Source organism: Chamaea fasciata, unplaced genomic scaffold (genome assembly GCF_029207755.1).
Source record: "Chamaea fasciata isolate MVZ Bird 193981 ecotype frontalis unplaced genomic scaffold, bChaFas1.0.hap1 SCAF_7, whole genome shotgun sequence".
Lineage (NCBI taxonomy): Eukaryota > Metazoa > Chordata > Aves > Passeriformes > Sylviidae > Chamaea > Chamaea fasciata.
The window spans coordinates 28,130,005-28,148,977 of record NW_027094092.1 but is presented as its reverse complement, the minus strand read 5'-3'; the positions used below and the strand labels follow the sequence as shown (position 1 = coordinate 28,148,977).

The following is an 18,973-nucleotide window of genomic DNA, read 5'->3' as shown; positions in this document are numbered from 1 at the left end:
CCAAAAAAAGCTCAACCACACACCTAGGTTAGGCAGAGCTTGAACTTGGATTTAAATGTAGCCATAATGTTAGATGAATTTGATAAATAGTGGCGTGGGGTAGATAGCAAAGGACCTCCTCTGTGAACAACAAAATTAATGATTCATGAGTGTTTACAGTGGAGGAAATTTCTTATCTTTGGGTTGACCACTAAACCTTGTCCAATTACTCTTAGTTCAGTTGATAGGAGGTCCTTTTTCCTAGATACTTGTTCTTTTGTTCTTTCCAAAAACTGAAGCCTGGATGTTCATTTGACCTGCAATTTCACATGTTTAGCCAGATGTGGCACAGTTAAGCATTGTAATACATTGCAATATGTAATTTCATTTGAAGATCTCGGGCTTGTTCTGTAGTGATCTTCCTGTCCATAAAATGAAATAATCTTTCTGCACTATGTATAATGTTGTAAGAAAAATCACACTGAGAGATTGCCAGAGAGCTGGTTATGGCAATTAACACTGCACATGGGCTTCCAAAAGCTTAAGTGTAAGATTTTGGGGCTTTAGTATCAGCAAGGCCTGCTAAGAATTGAGAAGTTTGGCCAGTGTGGCTAATTCATTAATTCATCAGTCTAGAATACATTTATTTTGTTATTGCTGTTAAATTAAACCCAAGAATTCATGTTTTTTAAAAATTGTGTTGGCAAATAGACCACTTCTAAATTTTTCATGTTTCTGTTCAGTTATTTATGGGTTGAAGTTTTGTTTTATGATTGCTAAATTTTGCCTAAAATTCAGGTTTTGTTCAATTACTCCTGTGTTGCTACCAGAGAAACTGCAGTTTGAACATCTGGCTGCTGCTCTTTAATAGAGTGTTCTGTGTAACAGAGAACCAATTCTTTTAAGAAGTTGAAGTATCTGTAAATTTGCTCAGCTGTGTGAAAGCACTGATGGGCCAAAAGTAATTTCTTGTGATCAATATGTAATAGAACTTCTGAACTGTTATTATTATAAAACCGGACAAAACAATACATGCTTTTCAGTGGGATTTTTTTGTCTTTCTTTTAAGCTCTTTAGTGCAATCAAAATTTTTTCCTAATTCTGAAGACAAAAACCCTGAGGATCCTCTGTCTGAAGTAAAAGATCCTTTACCTGAGAAGCTTAGAAATTCTGTAGTAAGTAGGCTTTTTAATTATTGCATTTTTAAAATTCCATTTAAGCATTTGCTTTATGTTGGTTTATATAGCATTTGTCTGGGTCAAACTTGTCACTTAGCATGGTTCTAGTTAGAATGGGTATCACGACTTTTCCTCTCAATCTGCGGCTGAACTCATGTGCTGCACCTGCAGTGTAGTGCTGATACTGCAATTTTAGGTTATTTAAAAGCAGGGAGTTGGAATTCCCTGCTGTGGAATCGGTGAAGTATCACTGAGGATCTTCTTTTAGCTCATGGATAATAACAGGATGATGCTTGCTTTTGTGCAGAAGTTAGTGGGAAAGAGTTAATGATGGGAAAACTATATTAACTCAGTATTTCTAATAATTGTGAGGAAGAGCTTTGTGCTTGCTGTTCCAGAAATGGAAAATAAAAATGATGGAAAGTATTTTGGGACTTTTTGTTGTTTGTTTGGGTGGTCTGAGTTGTTTTGTTTGCTTTCTATTGCAAGCAGGTGTAACTTGTTCCATTTACTTAACCACTACTTCGAATTTTTTTACAAATTCACTCTAAACATTTACAGAAGTAGTAATATTTAAACATTATTCTTTTTCACACAGTGTAGCAATAAGTAAGAGACTTAAGAAGCTTAGTGTGTTTAGCTTGTACAAAAGAAGATTGAATATTAATTTAGCTTTGTGTGGGGCTCCAGCTGTAGGCTGAACTGTATAGCTGGATTTTTCATAATACAGCGGTTACAAGCATGATGAGGTGAAGTATGCGGAAACTGCAAATAAATATTTAGAGCAGAGAAACTGCAATTCTTTTAACATTTAGCAGGAGAGAGTGACCATAGGAGCTGCAAGCTCTTCTTTAACTCAAACTGTGGAGCTAGTTTTCACGGGGGCACAGGTGCTGAGGATTTTGATGGTCTTTCTTGCAGTGGTTTTTAAAATCAGTACAACTGATTTAAAAAAAAAAAAAAGTAACTTGTAGCCCAAGAGTTAATGCTTTGCAGCAATAATTGCTGTGTGTAATTATTTGGCCAATTTTGGAGCAGATAATCCTTTAATGATTTTCTGGGCTGTAAATATTGATGCTCTTTTTACAGAATGTGGGAACAAGTCTTAACGTCAGGCTTCGAGTTGCAACGGCCCGAAGCACGCATTGCCCCCTTGTGGCTGAATCTGGCATTACTCGTTTGGTGGGGAGTGTTGCCTGATATCGACAGCTTTTCATTTTTTAGGGGTAGTGGAAAATTCAGACTCGTTCCTCGGGGTCATTCCAAAGCTGTCTTTCACCCTTCTGCAGAGAAAGCAGAAAAGGGTTAAAGAGCCTGGTTGTTTCACCTGGTTGGTAGCTCTGCTTAGGCAGCACTCTTCCAGAGCTCTTAATTGCCCTGTAGTTTAAACAGTTCTTAGAACATAAAGGGGAACTTCGATTGTCCCTTCCAGCGCTTTCATCAGTGCTTTAAGGGGATCCTTACACCACCTCACAGTCCAGGATTAGAGAATATATTTGGTATATTGATTTGTCCTGACCCACTGTAAATATGCACCTTTCCTTTTCACTTAGTTGAACTGATGCTCTTAGTTGTAAGATCTGTCTTGTGAAATTTCTAATAATTTCAGTGGAAGTAGTAAACACTGGCATCATTTTAAAAATCTTTAATCAGTTTCAGTGTTACTGCGTTTATGTATTAAGGAGGTATTGAAAGGCTGGACTCTACATTGGGGGTATTTTCTAACTTTAATGATTCTAAAAGTCAACCAAAGCTGGTATTTTCTAAAATTATTTTATTTTGACTCTGCAGAGTGAACGATTGCAGTCTGACCTGATTGTGTGTATAGTCATTGGTGTCCTCTATTTTGCAATTCATGTCAGTACAGTATTTACTGTTTTACAGGTAAGAAATTACTTCACGTCTTCAATTTGCCTTCTGTATGTGAATGCTCCTGTTTGATATAAAGTGTATTCTGGTAGTTCACTGAGTCTTCTGGCTAATTTTAGATGGTCTTTAGGCATATAGCGTGACAAGTACATGACTGAAGGTCTTTGCTTTTATGTGCTCGAAAGATCATCTTCCCTAGCTCTTTCCTACTTCCTTTTATGTTCTGCACTTTTATTTTAGCCTCTGACACAAAGCACCCTCTTTTGGGTCATCTATCTATTAAATAGTGTCAAGATTATTTTGAAATAAAGAAAAATGAAACTTAAAAAAAATTAAAATGTTTAGTGTTTAAAGTTTGAGGAGCTGAACCTTGACTCAGCAGTTCCATGCTGGCATGACTCTTTGTAGGCTACAGTATAGAGCAGTGCCCCTTTGCTGGAATGATTATTGACAGGACTTCAAAGTTTCAAGTTTTTGACTTGTCAGTCTAGCTAGTGTTACTGCTTTGGATACTTTTAATGTCTGTATGTGACTCTTGATGATAATGGCATGGGACTAGATCCTGTGCTTGAACTTAAACATCTCCCCCAAGAGCTGCAGTTACTGATTTTCTTATTTTGGTATTCCTGTTATGGAACCTTTGACTAGCTTTTGAATAGCCTTATGTAAGACAAATGAAAATTTTGGGCATGTATTTTAGGAGGATTTTTCCTTCCTGTTGCTGCCTAAAGTTAAAGTAACTAATTTTTAAAAGCATATGCATTTAGGTAACTTCATGTGTTCAGATGAAGTGCATTACTTATGCATGTGTACTTGTGTTTTCTGAGGACTATATCCATTCTATTATTGTATGTCTGAATTTCAGCACTCCACCTGACTGGTGCTTTCACCCACGTTTGAGAGATTTGGCGTTATGCTCTTCACCTGTTGTGTATTTCAGTAGGCTTGGGCATCATGGAATTTACAAAGAGCTTATGACAAGATAATACAATCCCAGTTTTGCAATTATCTAGACTTAGACAGAAATTTAGAGAAAATTTTAATGTGTAGAAAGCATTATTGTGAAATCTGGCCATCATACCGTGTTAATTTTGCAGTATTTTTTGACTTCTGTGGAAGGGATTGGTCTTGTGGGAGACTTCTTACCTTCCCAAGTGAATGTGAACTTAATGATTTGTTTTTGCATATGCTTATACCTCCTTTAATCCAGCAGATGGAAATGTAAATTGGGCTCAGCCTTTAGAGAATAATACCTTTATAAAATGAAATGCATATGGGTCAGAAGCAGTGGACTGTGAAAGAAGATTGGTGTACTATTTTTACTTAAAAGTACATTTCAACTTCGTGAAAATTTGTTAGATACAAAGGGGGGGGGGGTTTCTCACAGGTTTTCTTGTTTTATCTTAAAATTGATAGTACAGTTTCTCATGAAGAAATACATTAGTATTGTAGGAGCACCTGCCTGTATGCTGAAAAATACACTAGCAAAGTAATATTTTATTTTGTTTATAAAACACAAATCTTAATTTCTTTAATTCTTTTTTTTAGCCTATTTTAAGTTATGTTCTCTATGCATTGGTGGGTACGGTAGGCTTTGTGACCCATTATGTTCTGCCTCAACTCCGAAAGCAGCTTCCTTGGCATTGCTTTTCTCATCCCCTGCTGAAAACCAAGGAATACCATCAGTTTGAAGTCCGGAGTAAGTATTGTTTCTAACACTTTCTTGAACTTGCTGTAGTTGCTGACCAACTTGTTACCTATTGATATACTTCATCTCTTTACTATTCTCACCACTGGAGGATTTCATTATGGCTGATCTATAAATGTATTAGTTTCTCAGTTCCTCATGCTTTGATTCTATAACATTTTATGTATCTCAACTGATGGTGACAATGCAAGTGTTAACATTATCTAAGAGCAATTCTATTAAAACATAGTCTTCAAAATCTTAAGTGGTAAAGTTTGTATTTATGATTGTCTCAAGAATTTTTCATAAAGATGGAGTGTGTTTCACTATGTATGTTTTCCAACATAGCAAGTTTTCAGATGTTTTAGAGGATTAGATATGGTGAATGCTGGTGGAGACTTCATCCTGGCACTGATTTGGTTTTTAATAGTATTGTTGACGTGTTTAACAATAGAAAATAGTGCAAGTGGTCAGCGGATGGATGAAGACACCAAAGGACCAGACTTAAAACTTGATCTGCATAGATATGTGCTTGCAGCTTGTGCTAAACCCCATGTTTTCATGAAATCTTTCCCCAGAGATGCGGGAAAGATGAAGTCATTCTGCTTATCAGTTTTCCAGAAAGGATGAATGTTGTGGTAGATTGTGAGGACTTCACTGTTGTAATGTTTTTATTGTTAACAGCAGACTTGAGAAATTCTGTCTAAATTGCCTTGGAAACAACTGAAACGATTTTGGTTTTTCTTTTCAAATAGCTATCAAAACAAGATAGCGTTCTGCTGCTTTCAGGTGCAGAGAATTATCAGAATTGATTTGCAAACTTTCTGCCTTTGTACCAGCCATTCATTGTGGTCTTTTCATTGATGTCTAACTTGTGGGATTTTTTTCCCGGTGATTGCATGTAAAGATGGATAAATATGAATAGCAGTTGTAGTATGATGTCAGACTTTATCTTGAAGCAATGAAAAGTGCAACTGTATGCCTTAATTAAAGGTATACCGTCTCTAAAACTAGAAAAGCTACAGTTGGTGCCCTTTATGTATGCATCAATGTTTGCCATAACTTTTGACACTAAATCTTCTAGCCTGTATTGTAGAATAAATCTTTTTATCTTAATTTGCCTTAATTTGAAACACACCTTACAATTCTGTTAGAAGTTTAAAAGAAGTTGCTGAAGTGACAGGCATTTGTGTTGGCAGGTTACATAGGCTCTTCTGTATTGTGGACTTGTAAACCAGGAGTCCTTCAGATTGAATAGAGTTGAAAAACATCCTTTTGTGTGAGATAAAATGCATCATTTCAAACAGCTTCATCAATAGCAATTTTGAAATTATTGAAGAGGTGGAATACAGTTTGTTTCCTTCTGCATACAGTGAGCAAGTAGCTTGCAAACTGTTCTGTTGTTTGAACAGTGCTAAAACTCCACTGGGGCTAGATAGGAGCTTCCCTTTATTTTGGTTAAATAAAACCTCCAAAGTCCGTTGTGAGAAGATGGTTAATCCAAGTTAATTGGATGAAGAATTTTTATTTTGTAACCAGGGATTTTTGATTTGACAGTGCCATCTGATTTTTTCTTTTTAATACATCTTAACAGATGCTGCACATGTTATGTGGTTTGAGAAACTTCACATTTGGCTCCTTTTTGTTGAGAAGAATGTTATCTATCCACTGATAGTCCTCAATGAGCTCAGTAGCAGCGCTAAGAATATTGCTAGTCCAAAGAAACTGGATACTGAGTAAGTATAAAAGGCTATTAAGAAATCTTGAGTATGTCTGCTGTGGTGGAAAGTTAAATAGTGACTTCTGGCATCAATAGGAAGGCAACACATTAATGGATTGTCTTAAGAGTAAGGCAAGGAATAAATAAAGCTTTTCTTTATTTGAAAACCTGTATAAAGCTGAATTAAACTGTTTGGAGTATTGCACTGTTGAACTAGACACCCCTGCAAAGATAAATCATTCCACTTGTAGCATGTACTGTGAAGATGACATGTTGCGGCATTACCTAGTGGTGTGATGAGTTTGCTTGTTGAGCTACAGAGTCTATAATATGATTATCCAGATGGCAAGTTCAAGATAGTGTTGATATGTTCTGGTATTTTATCAGGTGTGAATTTCAGACTTTTTCTCTGAGTTGGTGTGTCAGTGTGCTGCCCCTCTGTAGCTTTGTTCTCTCATCAAGGAATTCCCCAGGCATCCTAGCCCCTAAGTATAATCCGTGTCCAGATGAAATTGCACACTGCTTCCTAAATTGAGTCTTACACTGCTTAAGGGATTATAAGTATCTGACTGCCTCAGCAAATGATAGCTCAATAATAGGCCCTGCATTTTTTGCCTCCAAGAAACAGTAACCAGGTGTCTTTTTTGGATTTGAAGTTCTATTCATTTAGAACAAAAGAGTGTAAATATTGAAATGAAACAGAAAATATTTTGGGGAGCAGGTTGTTAGATTAATTTTGTGGTGTGGTGTGTGGGGGTTTTTTTGGCATTCTTAGTCCCTGCATCTCCTAAGTTCTTGCTTTGGGTTCATTATCACAGTCACTACGAGACCTTTGGGAGGAATAGTGCCATTATGTTACTTTAACTTCTTTTTTTAATAACCCTTTGATGTGTCAGTTGCTATGTCTAAAAAAAATTGCAATTACCTCAGTAGAAATTAGAGCAGTATAGTCATGCAGGAAACGATAATACGGTGTTCATTAACATCCTCTTGATGATTAATCTAGCATTTTTGCATTTTGGTATTTGTAACCTAAATTAAAGACCAGGTTTCTCTTCACTCTACAAGGATATTTCATCTCCTAATTTTTTAATTTCTTTTTTAGTGGCACACTTAGACATAATGCTAATTCTTGAACATTGATTGGCTTGAGAGTACTGATGAAAAGATTGAGATAGTAACCTGTTTCTTAAAAAAATCTGAAGTTGTCTTTAAAAAACCAACAGATCATTAACATACCCCCCCCGCCCCAAATTCCAAAAGCAAACCCAAATCAAAGTTTGAAGAGATTGGTATTGCATGACAGCACAGCTTAAGTGGTCTTTAAGCCCCTTTCAGATAACAGGTAATAACTGTTTTGTGTGACTTCCTTACACAGGTTGGGTGCTTTAATGATCACAATAGCTGGCTTGAAGTTACTGCGTTCATCATTCAGTAGCCCAACGTGCCAGTATGTCACTGTTATTTTCACAGTGCTCTTCTTTACTTTTGATTACAAAAGTTTTACTGAGACCATGCTGCTAGATCTCTTCTTCATGTCCATACTCTTCAGCAAGGTAACTTTTAACTCTATTTTTAGGTGTTTCAGTTCATCCAAAGGGGAAAACAGATGGATAGTCCTGTCTGATAGGTAATCTTGCAGATTCTCAGTATTTTGTACTGTAATAGATATGCTGTAAGGCAACTACGACTTCTCCTTCCCGAAGCATTTATGTTGGCTTGAGAAACCATATGTAACTTTCTAAACATCTCCTGAGTTTGTATGTAGAACAATGAAGTGCATCTTATGTTACTTGCTTTTATAATTACATCCTTTTTCTAAGTCTCAAAGCTTCTGATAGATAAATAAGAACTCTAGGATGATCAGTAAATTCCTCAAGATGCAAAACATGTTGACTGCTAGCCAAAATACTGAATTGTTTTTCTTTTTTATTTTTTTCCCCTCTAGCTTTGGGAACTCTTTTATAAATTGAGATTTGTATATACCTACATTGCTCCCTGGCAGATCACATGGGGGTCTGCCTTCCATGCTTTTGCCCAGCCTTTTGCTGTGCCACGTATCCTTTGAAAATGCAAACTTTCTCCTGAAGTATTGTATTTATAATTTCTGAGCACTGCGTTATAATGGATTCTGTGTTATGAGGTTAAACTACTGAAGGAACAGGTTTGTCTAGTGAGTATTTACAAAGTAGCTGTACACATTTCCTGCCTTGTTACAATGCTATGAATTACACAGTAATGGTAGAAATAGCATCCTGACTTAAAAGAAACGTAGACTAGAAGTAGTTCTGAAAATCACACAGCTTTTCTTTTGACAGTCATTTCCTTTTACAGGAGTCACTAATTATGGTTTTAGTCCTTGACTTTTGCATTTTAAACTTCTGTAGGCTGGTTTGAATGGAGTGTTGAGTTAGTATGTTCAACAGAGTTTTTGGGAATGACTATCATGTTTAGTGCCAAATTTCCATCTATTTCTGGTTTTAAAAACAAAAAGAATCCCCTTCTTGCTGGAAATACTGCAAACATCTTTGCCACATAGAAATTCATAGAGATCTTGTTTTGCTCTTAATTGCTGTCTGTATTGAACACCATCAGAGAAGCTAAAAAAATGTAGTTGTTGCTTTGCTTTCCTTAATTCTCTTATCCTGCAGATTCTGCCATGTTGTTTGTACAAGCAGCTGTGTCAGCTTTCTTCTCTACTCCACTGAATCCTTTTCTGGGAAGTGCAATATTCATCACTTCATATGCCAGGCCTGTCAAATTCTGGGAAAGAGACTACAAGTAGGTGAAATAATAAGGTTTTTAAAAATTTGTTTTTACTAGACTAGATATGTCTGAAGTGTTGGTTTGGGGGTTTTGTTTGGTTGGTTTTTTTAACTTGCAAATTTCTGCAATTTTTTTTTCCCTCAGAGAAAACTAGTATAAAGCACTGAAAGTTTTCACTGAACTTGTTTCTGAAATACTGTAGTAGCTGTTTTTTACACTAGGATCATTTGCTTCAGCTGCTTAAGTAATTTCTGCTTAGAGGTATGCCATCCTGGTGTTTTTAAACATGGAATTTATGGTATTGTGAAGTGCAATTTCAATCAAAAAGTAAGTTTATGTATACGAAAAGGTTTTGGGGAACAGTTCATAGGTGTTGGTTATTGTTTTGCTCACAGCAGAACTGGCTAAACTTGAAACAAAAATCTGTCGAAGTAAGTATTTTTTTTGTTGTTGAAGGTGGGATCAATAGTAAGAGAATCTTCAGGTCATATTGTTTCTTTTTACTTAGGCTCCCTGTTGCTAATACAGTGTATCAGACCAATAAGATATTGTATAAACAACATAGGGCAAGTTGAAGGGATATTTCTGGTATTTCTTATTTCCCTTCTAACATTAGAACAATTTAAATGCAATGTTCCAAATCTTAGACTAAAGCATTATGGTTGTAATTTCAGACAATACAAGAACTGTCTAAAAATTGAGTCTTCCACTAAAGTCTACTGAAATGTTAGCTGTGCTAATTTAATTGGTCTGAAATTTTTCTCACATCTAAACCTTTGATATCTAAGAAAACATATGCACTTTAGATAAAAGTGCAAGATTACTCTGTGGCTATTTACTGCAGACAGACTTTATTAGGCATGATAATGCTATCAAATACAAAAAATACTCTTACATATGAGAACAGCAGCAAATATGCATCTAAAATGATTTTAAAGTAACTTTTTGAATCTATTTCACTGGGAATATTTAACACTATATTAGTAATTTCTTTCCTTAGACATTCTTACAGTAATATATTTTGTATTCAGTGTGCTTTATTATTTTCAGCACAAAACGTGTGGATCATTCAAATACTAGACTGGCTTCGCAGCTGGATCGGAATCCAGGTAGCTCTCGTAGTTGGATTTTAGTAGTTGGAGTTTTTGAGGGGTTGGTTTTTTTAAGGGGGAGGGGAGGCATTTGGGAAGTGGATTGTTGGGTTTTTGTTTTGGTTTTTTTTGAGGGTGAGTTTTCTTATAGTGGCGCTTTTTTTTTTTTTTTTTTTTTTTTTTTTTGGAATGGAAATGGGTTTTACTGGATTTTTATAGGATTCATGATCAGTTTGCCCTGTGATCTTGTCCAACCATGCCCAACATCTGTCACTCTGTCTCCTGTTAGTTTTTTTTCAATCATCTCTTTTGCTTTATTCTTTAGGCTCTCCTATAAGTTTTTTGATTTCACTCTTAGGTTTGCTTTACCTTTTTATTTATAATTACAGGAGCCATTAAACTGTTTTGCTTTTTATTCTTGAGGTATTTAAAAAGTGCCAAGTATCATTTGAGGGTGTCTCAATGTCACGGTAATGAGACCAGTACAATAGACATCACTGAGATGTATCTGTGTTCATTTGCTTTTGCACTTTATTATCCTGAATACGTTGATGGGAGATGCATGAGTGGAACTGAAGGAATAATGTGGAAAATGGAGGAGTGGCTAAGAAAAAGTTTGGTTCAAAATACAAGTGTCACTTGGCATTCATTTGGAGTAGTTGTCCTGTAAAGAAAGGGGAAGGGGGGTAGAGTGTGACCTTGAAACAGGATTGTGGTTAAGAAAAGATAGGATTCAGTGTGGAGTAATAATTGGCATTCTAGCTTGATATTTTTCTGCAGTTTCAGATAACCTAAATCCAATCTTCCTGCAGGTTCAGATGATAACAACCTGAATTCTATCTTCTATGAGCATTTAACCCGTTCCCTTCAGCACAGCTTATGTGGAGACTTGTTGTTGGGTCGCTGGGGAAACTACAGTACTGGGGACTGCTTCATCCTAGCCTCTGACTACCTCAATGCACTAGTACACCTTATAGAGATAGGAAACGGCTTGGTCACCTTCCAGCTGAGGGGGCTTGAATTCAGAGGTGAGTGTCTTAGATGTCCTTAGCTGTCTGCACTAAAAAGTAGGCTTCTGCTTTGGAGACTGAAGTTATTTTCCATTCTACCCTGGTATTAAATTGCTTTGAAAATGGGCTGCAGGGCCTCTTGGTGCGCTGTTGCTTGGTGCTAAGTCCCTTTTTCCATTTCACTGCAACATGGCTACTTGTTGGAGAAACCTAACTAAAACGGGATCTTAGAGTGATAAATTAAGCCATCTAAATCTTTTAGGTTTCTTGGCAGATAGTTCACTTAGTGTTCAAAGAATTTAATTGGAAATAAGTTGAATTTTAAAGTCTTCTAAACACAAGTTCACATTAAAGCAATTGTATGAAGCATTCAACTCTTTCTTCTGTTTTGTCCTAAGGAACTTACTGTCAGCAACGAGAAGTAGAAGCCATCACTGAAGGTGTAGAGGAAGATGAAGGTTTTTGTTGCTGTGAACCAGGCCACCTTCCTCACATGCTTTCCTTTAATGCTGCCTTTGGGCAGCGTTGGCTGGCTTGGGAAGTGCTTGTAACAAAGTATGTTCTGGAGGGTTACAGCATCACTGACAACAGTGCAGCTTCCATGCTTCAAGTCTTTGATCTCCGGAAAATTCTCACCACTTACTACGTGAAGGTGTGGTTTGGCTCAGTGCAGCCTGTGGGGGGAGGCTGTCTGGGCTACACCTGGGTGCTGCTCAATGTCTTGAACTCATGTCTGTCCCATGAGGATCATAGGGTGAGGTGATAATTACAGACGTATGAACACCTTCTGCAAAGGAGGACAGCTTTTTCTACTGAGGATGACTCAGTACTCTGGTGCATGAGAAGGACAATGATCCTGTACGCCTGATTAGAGAAAGGACACCTCCTTGCTGAAGCTGGAATGGAAACTTTAAAACTGTTACCCAAATACAGTAGCTCTGTAGTAAATGAAAAGGTGGTTAGTTTGTTTCTTTAGAGAAAGCCAAACTGCTTTGGTCTTCATAAGCTGTCCAAACCCATCTTTGTTTCTTAAAAAAGAAATAAGCCGCCTCCTCCAGTTTTAAGACAACTGTAAGCCTCAGATCCTTTCAGATAATCAGTGTACTAATTGAGATATTTCATAAGCTACTCTTTCTGAGAGCTGAAAATTCTCTGGTTAAAATATTTCAAGATACTTATTCATACATGCATACCAGTTGTGTTCCCTAGCACAGAGATCTTAAACTGTTCTGTGTTTTAGCTTTTTTTTATTTAGAATTCTTTAGACATTTGGTATCTAAGCCTCCATGTTAATGAAATAAAAAATTCTATGTGTTTGTTTTCTGCAAAAAACAAGTGAGGATCCTATCCTATCCTTTTTTCCTTTCCTAATTCCTTCAGTGTAGGCTTTAGAAATCCTGTCAGTCTTTGAAAAATACTCTTATACGCCACCTGTATTGTTTCCTGTGCAAATCTGTAGTACCTGTGAGTGATACAAATGCTGCTGTGTATCAGTTTTGTTCATTTTCACAAAAATAATGCAAATAAGTTGAAACTGTTGAGATTGCTGACTGAGGTTTTTTTAACTGCAATATTGACTCATATTTTTATATTGCTACTGTTTCAGGGAATTATCTATTATGTCACAACATCCCCCAAGCTAGAGGAGTGGTTAGCTAACGAGACAATGCAGGAAGGGCTGCGGCTGTGCACAGACCGCAATTACGTGGACGTAGACCCAACATTTAACCCCAATATTGACGAAGATTATGACCACCGTCTGGCAGGGATCTCACGAGAGAGCTTCTGTATGATATATTTGAACTGGATAGAATATTGCTGCTCTCGAAGAGAAAAGGTGAGTATGTGGAGAAAGCCATTGAGTGTTCTAGGATGGTGTCACTTTTTCTCCGGTTCTTCTAATTAAACTTACAGATAGGTTTCATGCTGATTTTTAGAATGAAAGTATTTTGATTGAAATAGTTTTGATCTTCCAGTTTTGAGATGGGAATTTAATAGATTGTGTAAGTAGTGTATGGTTTAACCAGCTCATTAATGAGCTTTATTTGCCAGCTCAAATCAACCAGTTGAATCTTTTATGACATTTACCTACATACAGAAGGGTATGTCTGCAGAATTGATGTTTTGTACTTAGATATCAGTGTTCACAAATCAACCTTAACTTAAAAATCCCTAAAACCCAAGATACTGTTTCCAGCTTATCAGACTCACTCATTATTTCTCAGTGATCACATCATACCCTTCCTTTGGACCACTGGAATTGTTGGCTTGTGAAAACAATCATTCTACATTCAACCTTTTCTTCTTTCCGCAATCCTTCCATCTTTTAAATAGGAGTGTTAGTATGTTTGTAGAGGAATGCCTTGACTTTTTACTGTTTACAGAATAACTGTTTCAAATTAGTGTTGCCTTTGAGAATAAGCAGAAATTGATTGAGATTAAAGGGACAGGAATATAATGGGAATGTATGTGTTTAATGAGGGGTCCAAGACTTAAGCGTTCAGTTTTGCTTTGGAGGTAGAAGATCAGTTAAAACCCGTTTTAACGGGGGTAAGACTTAGTATTCTGTGGTCAAAGGACAAACAACAGCCAAAGAAAATTATTTCCCTCCCAGAAATGAGCATGAAATACTTAGTGTATGTATTGAAAGTGAGATTTAATCATTTAATTGAATGATGCCATCTGGTTGGGCATTTTATATATCCTGGCTATACTACTGGCTTTGAACTGAGGGCGAGTCTCCCCTAACTAACCCCTTGACTAAAGCTGTAGTCCAGGGAAGATGTCAGGTAAATCAGGCTTAAATGCTCCTAACGAGTGATAATCCACTGTATTCACTGAAAATATTTTTGTCTAAACCCCATAATTTAGCTAATCAGCAGTTTGCCTGCAAGTTACACACCATGGAGAATGTAACATGCATCTATTTAGCTTACAGTTTGTTTTACTTCAAATAATATATGTATGTGTACCTTTACACAAGTACTCTTAGGTACCTGTAAAACTCTTGCTCACACTTCGAATCAGAATTGGTGTTTTAGGAGTGGCTGCTGTGGTAGGTACATACACACACTTGAGAACTGCTGTGTTTGGGTCTTTAAACTCCTTCTGGCAGAATCTTTTTTCAGTGGCCATTTCTTTATTCCATTCACCTATTTATTATTTTTCTTTTGTTATTACAAGCCACTGGATTCAAGTAAAGACTCACCCCTAGTGACGTTGTGTTATGGACTGTGTGTTCTGGGACGGAGAGCATTGGGAACAGCTTCACATCATATGTCTAGGTAATACAATGTTGTTGCTGTAAGCTTCCTATCCTCAAAATCCCTGAGTTCTAAGATTAGGTTTTAGATGTGTATCTTCTCATAGAAGAAATAGGTAATTGATGTCATCTTTCCTTAAACTGGGCAGATTTGACATGTAACTTGTCTTCATTACAACAACCAGTGAAATGTTGAAGCTAAAGAAAAGCTCATGAGGGAGAACTTGCAGCTAAGCATATTGTTTTATTGAACTAAGTCAAGGTGGGAGTTCTAATATGGGTAAGGACTGGTTATAACCAGTTTAAAACTGATTGAGTTCTAAAAGTAAGCTCCATTTCCTGCCACCAACTAGATGTCCTATGTGGAAGTAAGGGGGAAAAGAGGAAAGTTTCTTAAGATGAAAAACTGATAATGTCTTGGTGGATGTTAGATGGAGACTACTGTGGTAAGTTTCACAGTTTAGCTGGCTCTGTGGCAAGCAGTTGTGTTTTGTACAAATCTTCATTTCAATTCTGTTGTTATATGGCAACTTCCTTGCCGATTGACACCCTCAATTTAAGAAAGCAAATGTAAAATACAGCTGTAAAGTTCAGGAAATCACAACGTGATGGCTTAAAAAGAAGCGCATAATTGCATGTGTTAGCTGTTGGTCAGTTGGGTGCTGACTATAAAAGCTGTTCTACTTCAATTTCAGGGCAACTGTTGATTAATTCTTCTAAGTACCAGCTAATTGCCTCTTGAAGGTTATCTGTATATGGAGTTGCAAGATTCATCAGAGCATATTTAATTTTTCACTCTTAAGCTAGCTTAGTAAATTGAAAACAGTGCCTTCTAAGCACGAAAAGTTGACAGGGTTTTTATTTTGTACTAAAGCATGGACAACTGAAGTTGCTGCATACCCTCTTTAACTGGTTTGTTGTGTTAAGTACCCTGAGAAGTTTTGCCTTTAAAAAATCTTCAGAATGAAATCAGGCACTCCTCATGATGTTTATTTGCTTTAGTCCATGTAAATAGTCTGTTGCATGTATGGTTTGTTCATTACCTGTTCAGTGCAGGTAGACATCTGATGTACCAAATTTTTTTACACACATCTTTTCCCTGTCTTATCTTGTTCCTTACCTTGGTAGAGAAGAGTTGTGTGCCCTTCTGTGCAGCTCAGTAGTTTCTTTTCAGTGATGATAACTGTGGATATGTTTGTACTTCTGTTAATATTTGGCTTTTCATTTCTTTTTCCCCCTCAACAGTAACCTGGAATCCTTCTTGTATGGCCTGCATGCCCTATTTAAGGGTGACTTCCGTATATCTTCAATTAGAGATGAATGGATCTTTGCTGACATGGAATTACTGAGGAAAGTAGTGGTTCCTGGAATACGGATGTCACTGAAGCTACATCAAGTGAGAGATTACACAGAAAGATGTGTCCAGTTTTTTTTATTTCTGTTTATTTGTTCTTTTAAAAATTAGTGGCTGGGAGAAAGGTAAAAGGATGAGAATAAAAGGACTATGATAGAAATTGACAATTGAAAAGGAGGGAGTATCATCTCTTGTCCTTTGATTTATTACAGCTTTTGTGGAAGGTGATACAGAGGGAATGCTGTTTATGCTCAGAGCTTGAAAATTACATTAACTGTAGATGAGAGAACATGTCAAGCCCTGTTTCATACCAATCTAGACATTCCCCTTATGAACAGCTTCTCCAAAGTTTTCCCTCCCGCTTCCCTCCCTACACATATGTAATTGGTTTAAAAGGTTATGCGTTCAAAGCTGCATAGTCCTCTCCTCCAGTGGGAGTTGTTTTTCTTGTTCTTTTTACTTTGAAGTGTTGTAATCACAGGTTTCAGGTGAGAATGAGAAGGTTGCTTTTTCATAAGCTGAAATTAGTTTGTCTTTGTAGTGAAGTGCAGGTGAAGATGAATGATCTCAAATTCTGTCCAGTGTGTGTATTAACTCAACAAGTACAAGAAAACATGTACTTAGTGAGAAGCACTCTGTGAGGAGGGAGAAGTGTTGGTACTCAGGAAGAATATATTGCTTGAAAATCATAATAAGTAAACAAATTTTATTTGCAGTTTAAAAATTATTATTTATTTTTTTGCCTTCATTGCAGTCTGGAGTCCCCCAAAACTAGCAGTGATTGAATTAACTCATTCATATAACACAAGCTCTCTGAATTTAGGAGAATATGTGTGTTAGGGAGTACATATAGCAAAGCAGAGTAATTACCAAATCATTGTTGAAATCAATAGAAGTACCACTTCCACAACTCTCTAAGTGTTCTCAGAGGATTACTGTGCAGAATGGGATTGATTGAAGTCAGAGAACGAAAAGTGAGAAAAAAACCAGATCACGCTAACAATGCAAAAATTAATGTTCTGAGCATTATTCTGTTAATCTGTGAAAGAGATTATTTTATTCACTTGCAGTGGATGAACATGCCCAGGCTTCAGTCAATTTGGAAATTTAGCTATTAACCACAATCCTTTTTTAACTAGAAAGTAATGTTACCCAATACTGAATTGAATGTGCAGGTTTTGAGTTTTTATTTGACTGGCAGTAATGTAAGTTGTCTTGATAGTACCTGATGCTGAAAAACTTTGGTGATACTTTGTCATCAAGTATTAATGTGAACTTTTTAACAGAAAATATTTTATTTCTTCTTATTGCTATTTTCATATAGTACAGTCTCATTGAATAATCAGTGCTTTACTTATGTGCATTTTATGGTGGGAAGCTTCTGAGTAAGAAGAGAAGCTAAAACTAAAAAGCTTCTGCCAACAGTATAGATACAAATCTAGTGTAAAATTCACCTAGAAGTTTACTTGAATCAGTGATAGGCAGGTCCTTCCAATCATTTTGGTTTTAAGTTAAAAAAGAAGCAAAAACAAGTAAACAGAGCCAATCTGTTGTAAAAGAAGTCATCTTTAACAGTGTTCTAAAGTAGGTATTTGATACTTTTGATAGCTAATTTGTGTAATGCACTGATCATTTCAAAAGTTTGAGGTGTAAAATGTTCTATTTTTATATGTAGTTCCATCTGAAATGTTAATCATACCTTATTGAACATGTGTTATTGGAAACAGGATCACTTCACTTCTCCAGATGAATATGATGATCCTTCTGTCCTTTATGAAGCTATAACAACCCATGAGGAAAATCTGGTAATAGCACATGAAGGGGACCCTGCTTGGCGGAGCGCAGTTCTCTCCAACTCCCCGTCCCTTCTTGCTCTGCGTCACGTGATGGATGATGGCACCAATGAATATAAAATCATTATGCTCAATAAGCGCTATCTCAGTTTCAGGGTCATTAAGGTAAGCGTTGTGTACATTTCACAAGGTGACAGCAAGTTGGAGTGTATTTTAATAGCTACACCTAACAGCTGCCTCTACTGAAATTTGTACTGTTCTGTTTTTAATAGGGCTGGTTCTTCTCATACAGTGCAAGTGTTGTATCAGAATATCACTTTCTTCTCACTTAAAACGTTATTTCTCATCCTGTTCTTAGATTTGTTTATCCTCATTGTTGCAGCTTGTTGTCCCTAAATTCAGCCTGTAAAAGAACTGAATGTGAGTGCTGGCAGTGCTCATGAAGGCTTTGGTGTAACACAGCAGTCACCACATGCTCTCATTGCTTTACTTTGTGACACAGCCTCTCTCCTTGGCTTTTGCAGGTCAATAAGGAGTGTGTACGTGGCCTGTGGGCAGGACAACAGCAGGAGCTTGTCTTCCTGCGCAATCGTAATCCAGAAAGAGGAAGTATCCAAAATGCTAAACAAGCTCTGAGGAACATGATCAACTCCTCTTGTGACCAGCCAATTGGATACCCAATCTATGTCTCACCTTTGACTACTTCCTATTCAGATAGTCATGAACAGCTAAAGGACATTCTTGGGGGAGCCATCAGCTTAGGAAACATCAGAAACTTCATAGTATCTACATGGCACAGGTGAGCTGAGGAAAGGGGTTCTCATTAGTATGTGTTTGTGCTCTCATATTCCATTAACTAGTCTTGCACAGGCCCAACACAGCATAATTTATAAAATTCAGTCACATGAAAATAAATAAATTTTGACTTTTACGTTAGGTGCATCAGTAGCATGGCAACTGGTTTGGTACAGGATTAATCTCCAAGGCTGAGTAATACACCACAAACTATGTAAATGAGAGCTCAGAGGAAAGAGGACCAAGTCTAGATGCAGGAACTGCAGCTTCAAATCTAATGTTAGGTCTGATAATGAGAGAATGCAACTTCTGTACTGTATTTTTCAGCACAGATGGCTTTTGCAGTCTATAATACCGTCTTTACAGAATCAGGACTGTTTGGTAGGGCTCCTGTCTGGCAGATATTTAGCATGAAAGTGCCTATATTAATGTTTTAGGGCATGCTCATACATAGTTATGCAAGCTTTAG

At 36.9% G+C, this 18,973-nt stretch overlaps 1 protein-coding gene across 6 annotated transcripts in view; it reads left to right on the top strand.

Moving 5' to 3' along the window:
- Positions 1-18,973, top strand: part of PCNX1 (pecanex 1) — an 89,187-nt gene that overhangs the window by 56,814 nt on the left and 13,400 nt on the right. For all 6 annotated transcript variants that reach the window (XM_066188189.1, XM_066188188.1, XM_066188186.1 and 3 more), the window contains 15 exons: positions 1,049-1,154; positions 2,949-3,041; positions 4,575-4,725; positions 6,308-6,449; positions 7,812-7,989; positions 8,382-8,490; positions 9,085-9,214; positions 10,250-10,308; positions 11,103-11,318; positions 11,699-11,952; positions 12,907-13,137; positions 14,484-14,584; positions 15,808-15,958; positions 17,644-17,874; positions 18,234-18,508. In XM_066188189.1, coding sequence (XP_066044286.1) covers positions 1,049-1,154; positions 2,949-3,041; positions 4,575-4,725; positions 6,308-6,449; positions 7,812-7,989; positions 8,382-8,490; positions 9,085-9,214; positions 10,250-10,308; positions 11,103-11,318; positions 11,699-11,952; positions 12,907-13,137; positions 14,484-14,584; positions 15,808-15,958; positions 17,644-17,874; positions 18,234-18,508 — 2,427 coding nt within the window. The remainder of the gene's footprint in view (positions 1-1,048; positions 1,155-2,948; positions 3,042-4,574; positions 4,726-6,307; positions 6,450-7,811; positions 7,990-8,381; positions 8,491-9,084; positions 9,215-10,249; positions 10,309-11,102; positions 11,319-11,698; positions 11,953-12,906; positions 13,138-14,483; positions 14,585-15,807; positions 15,959-17,643; positions 17,875-18,233; positions 18,509-18,973) is intronic.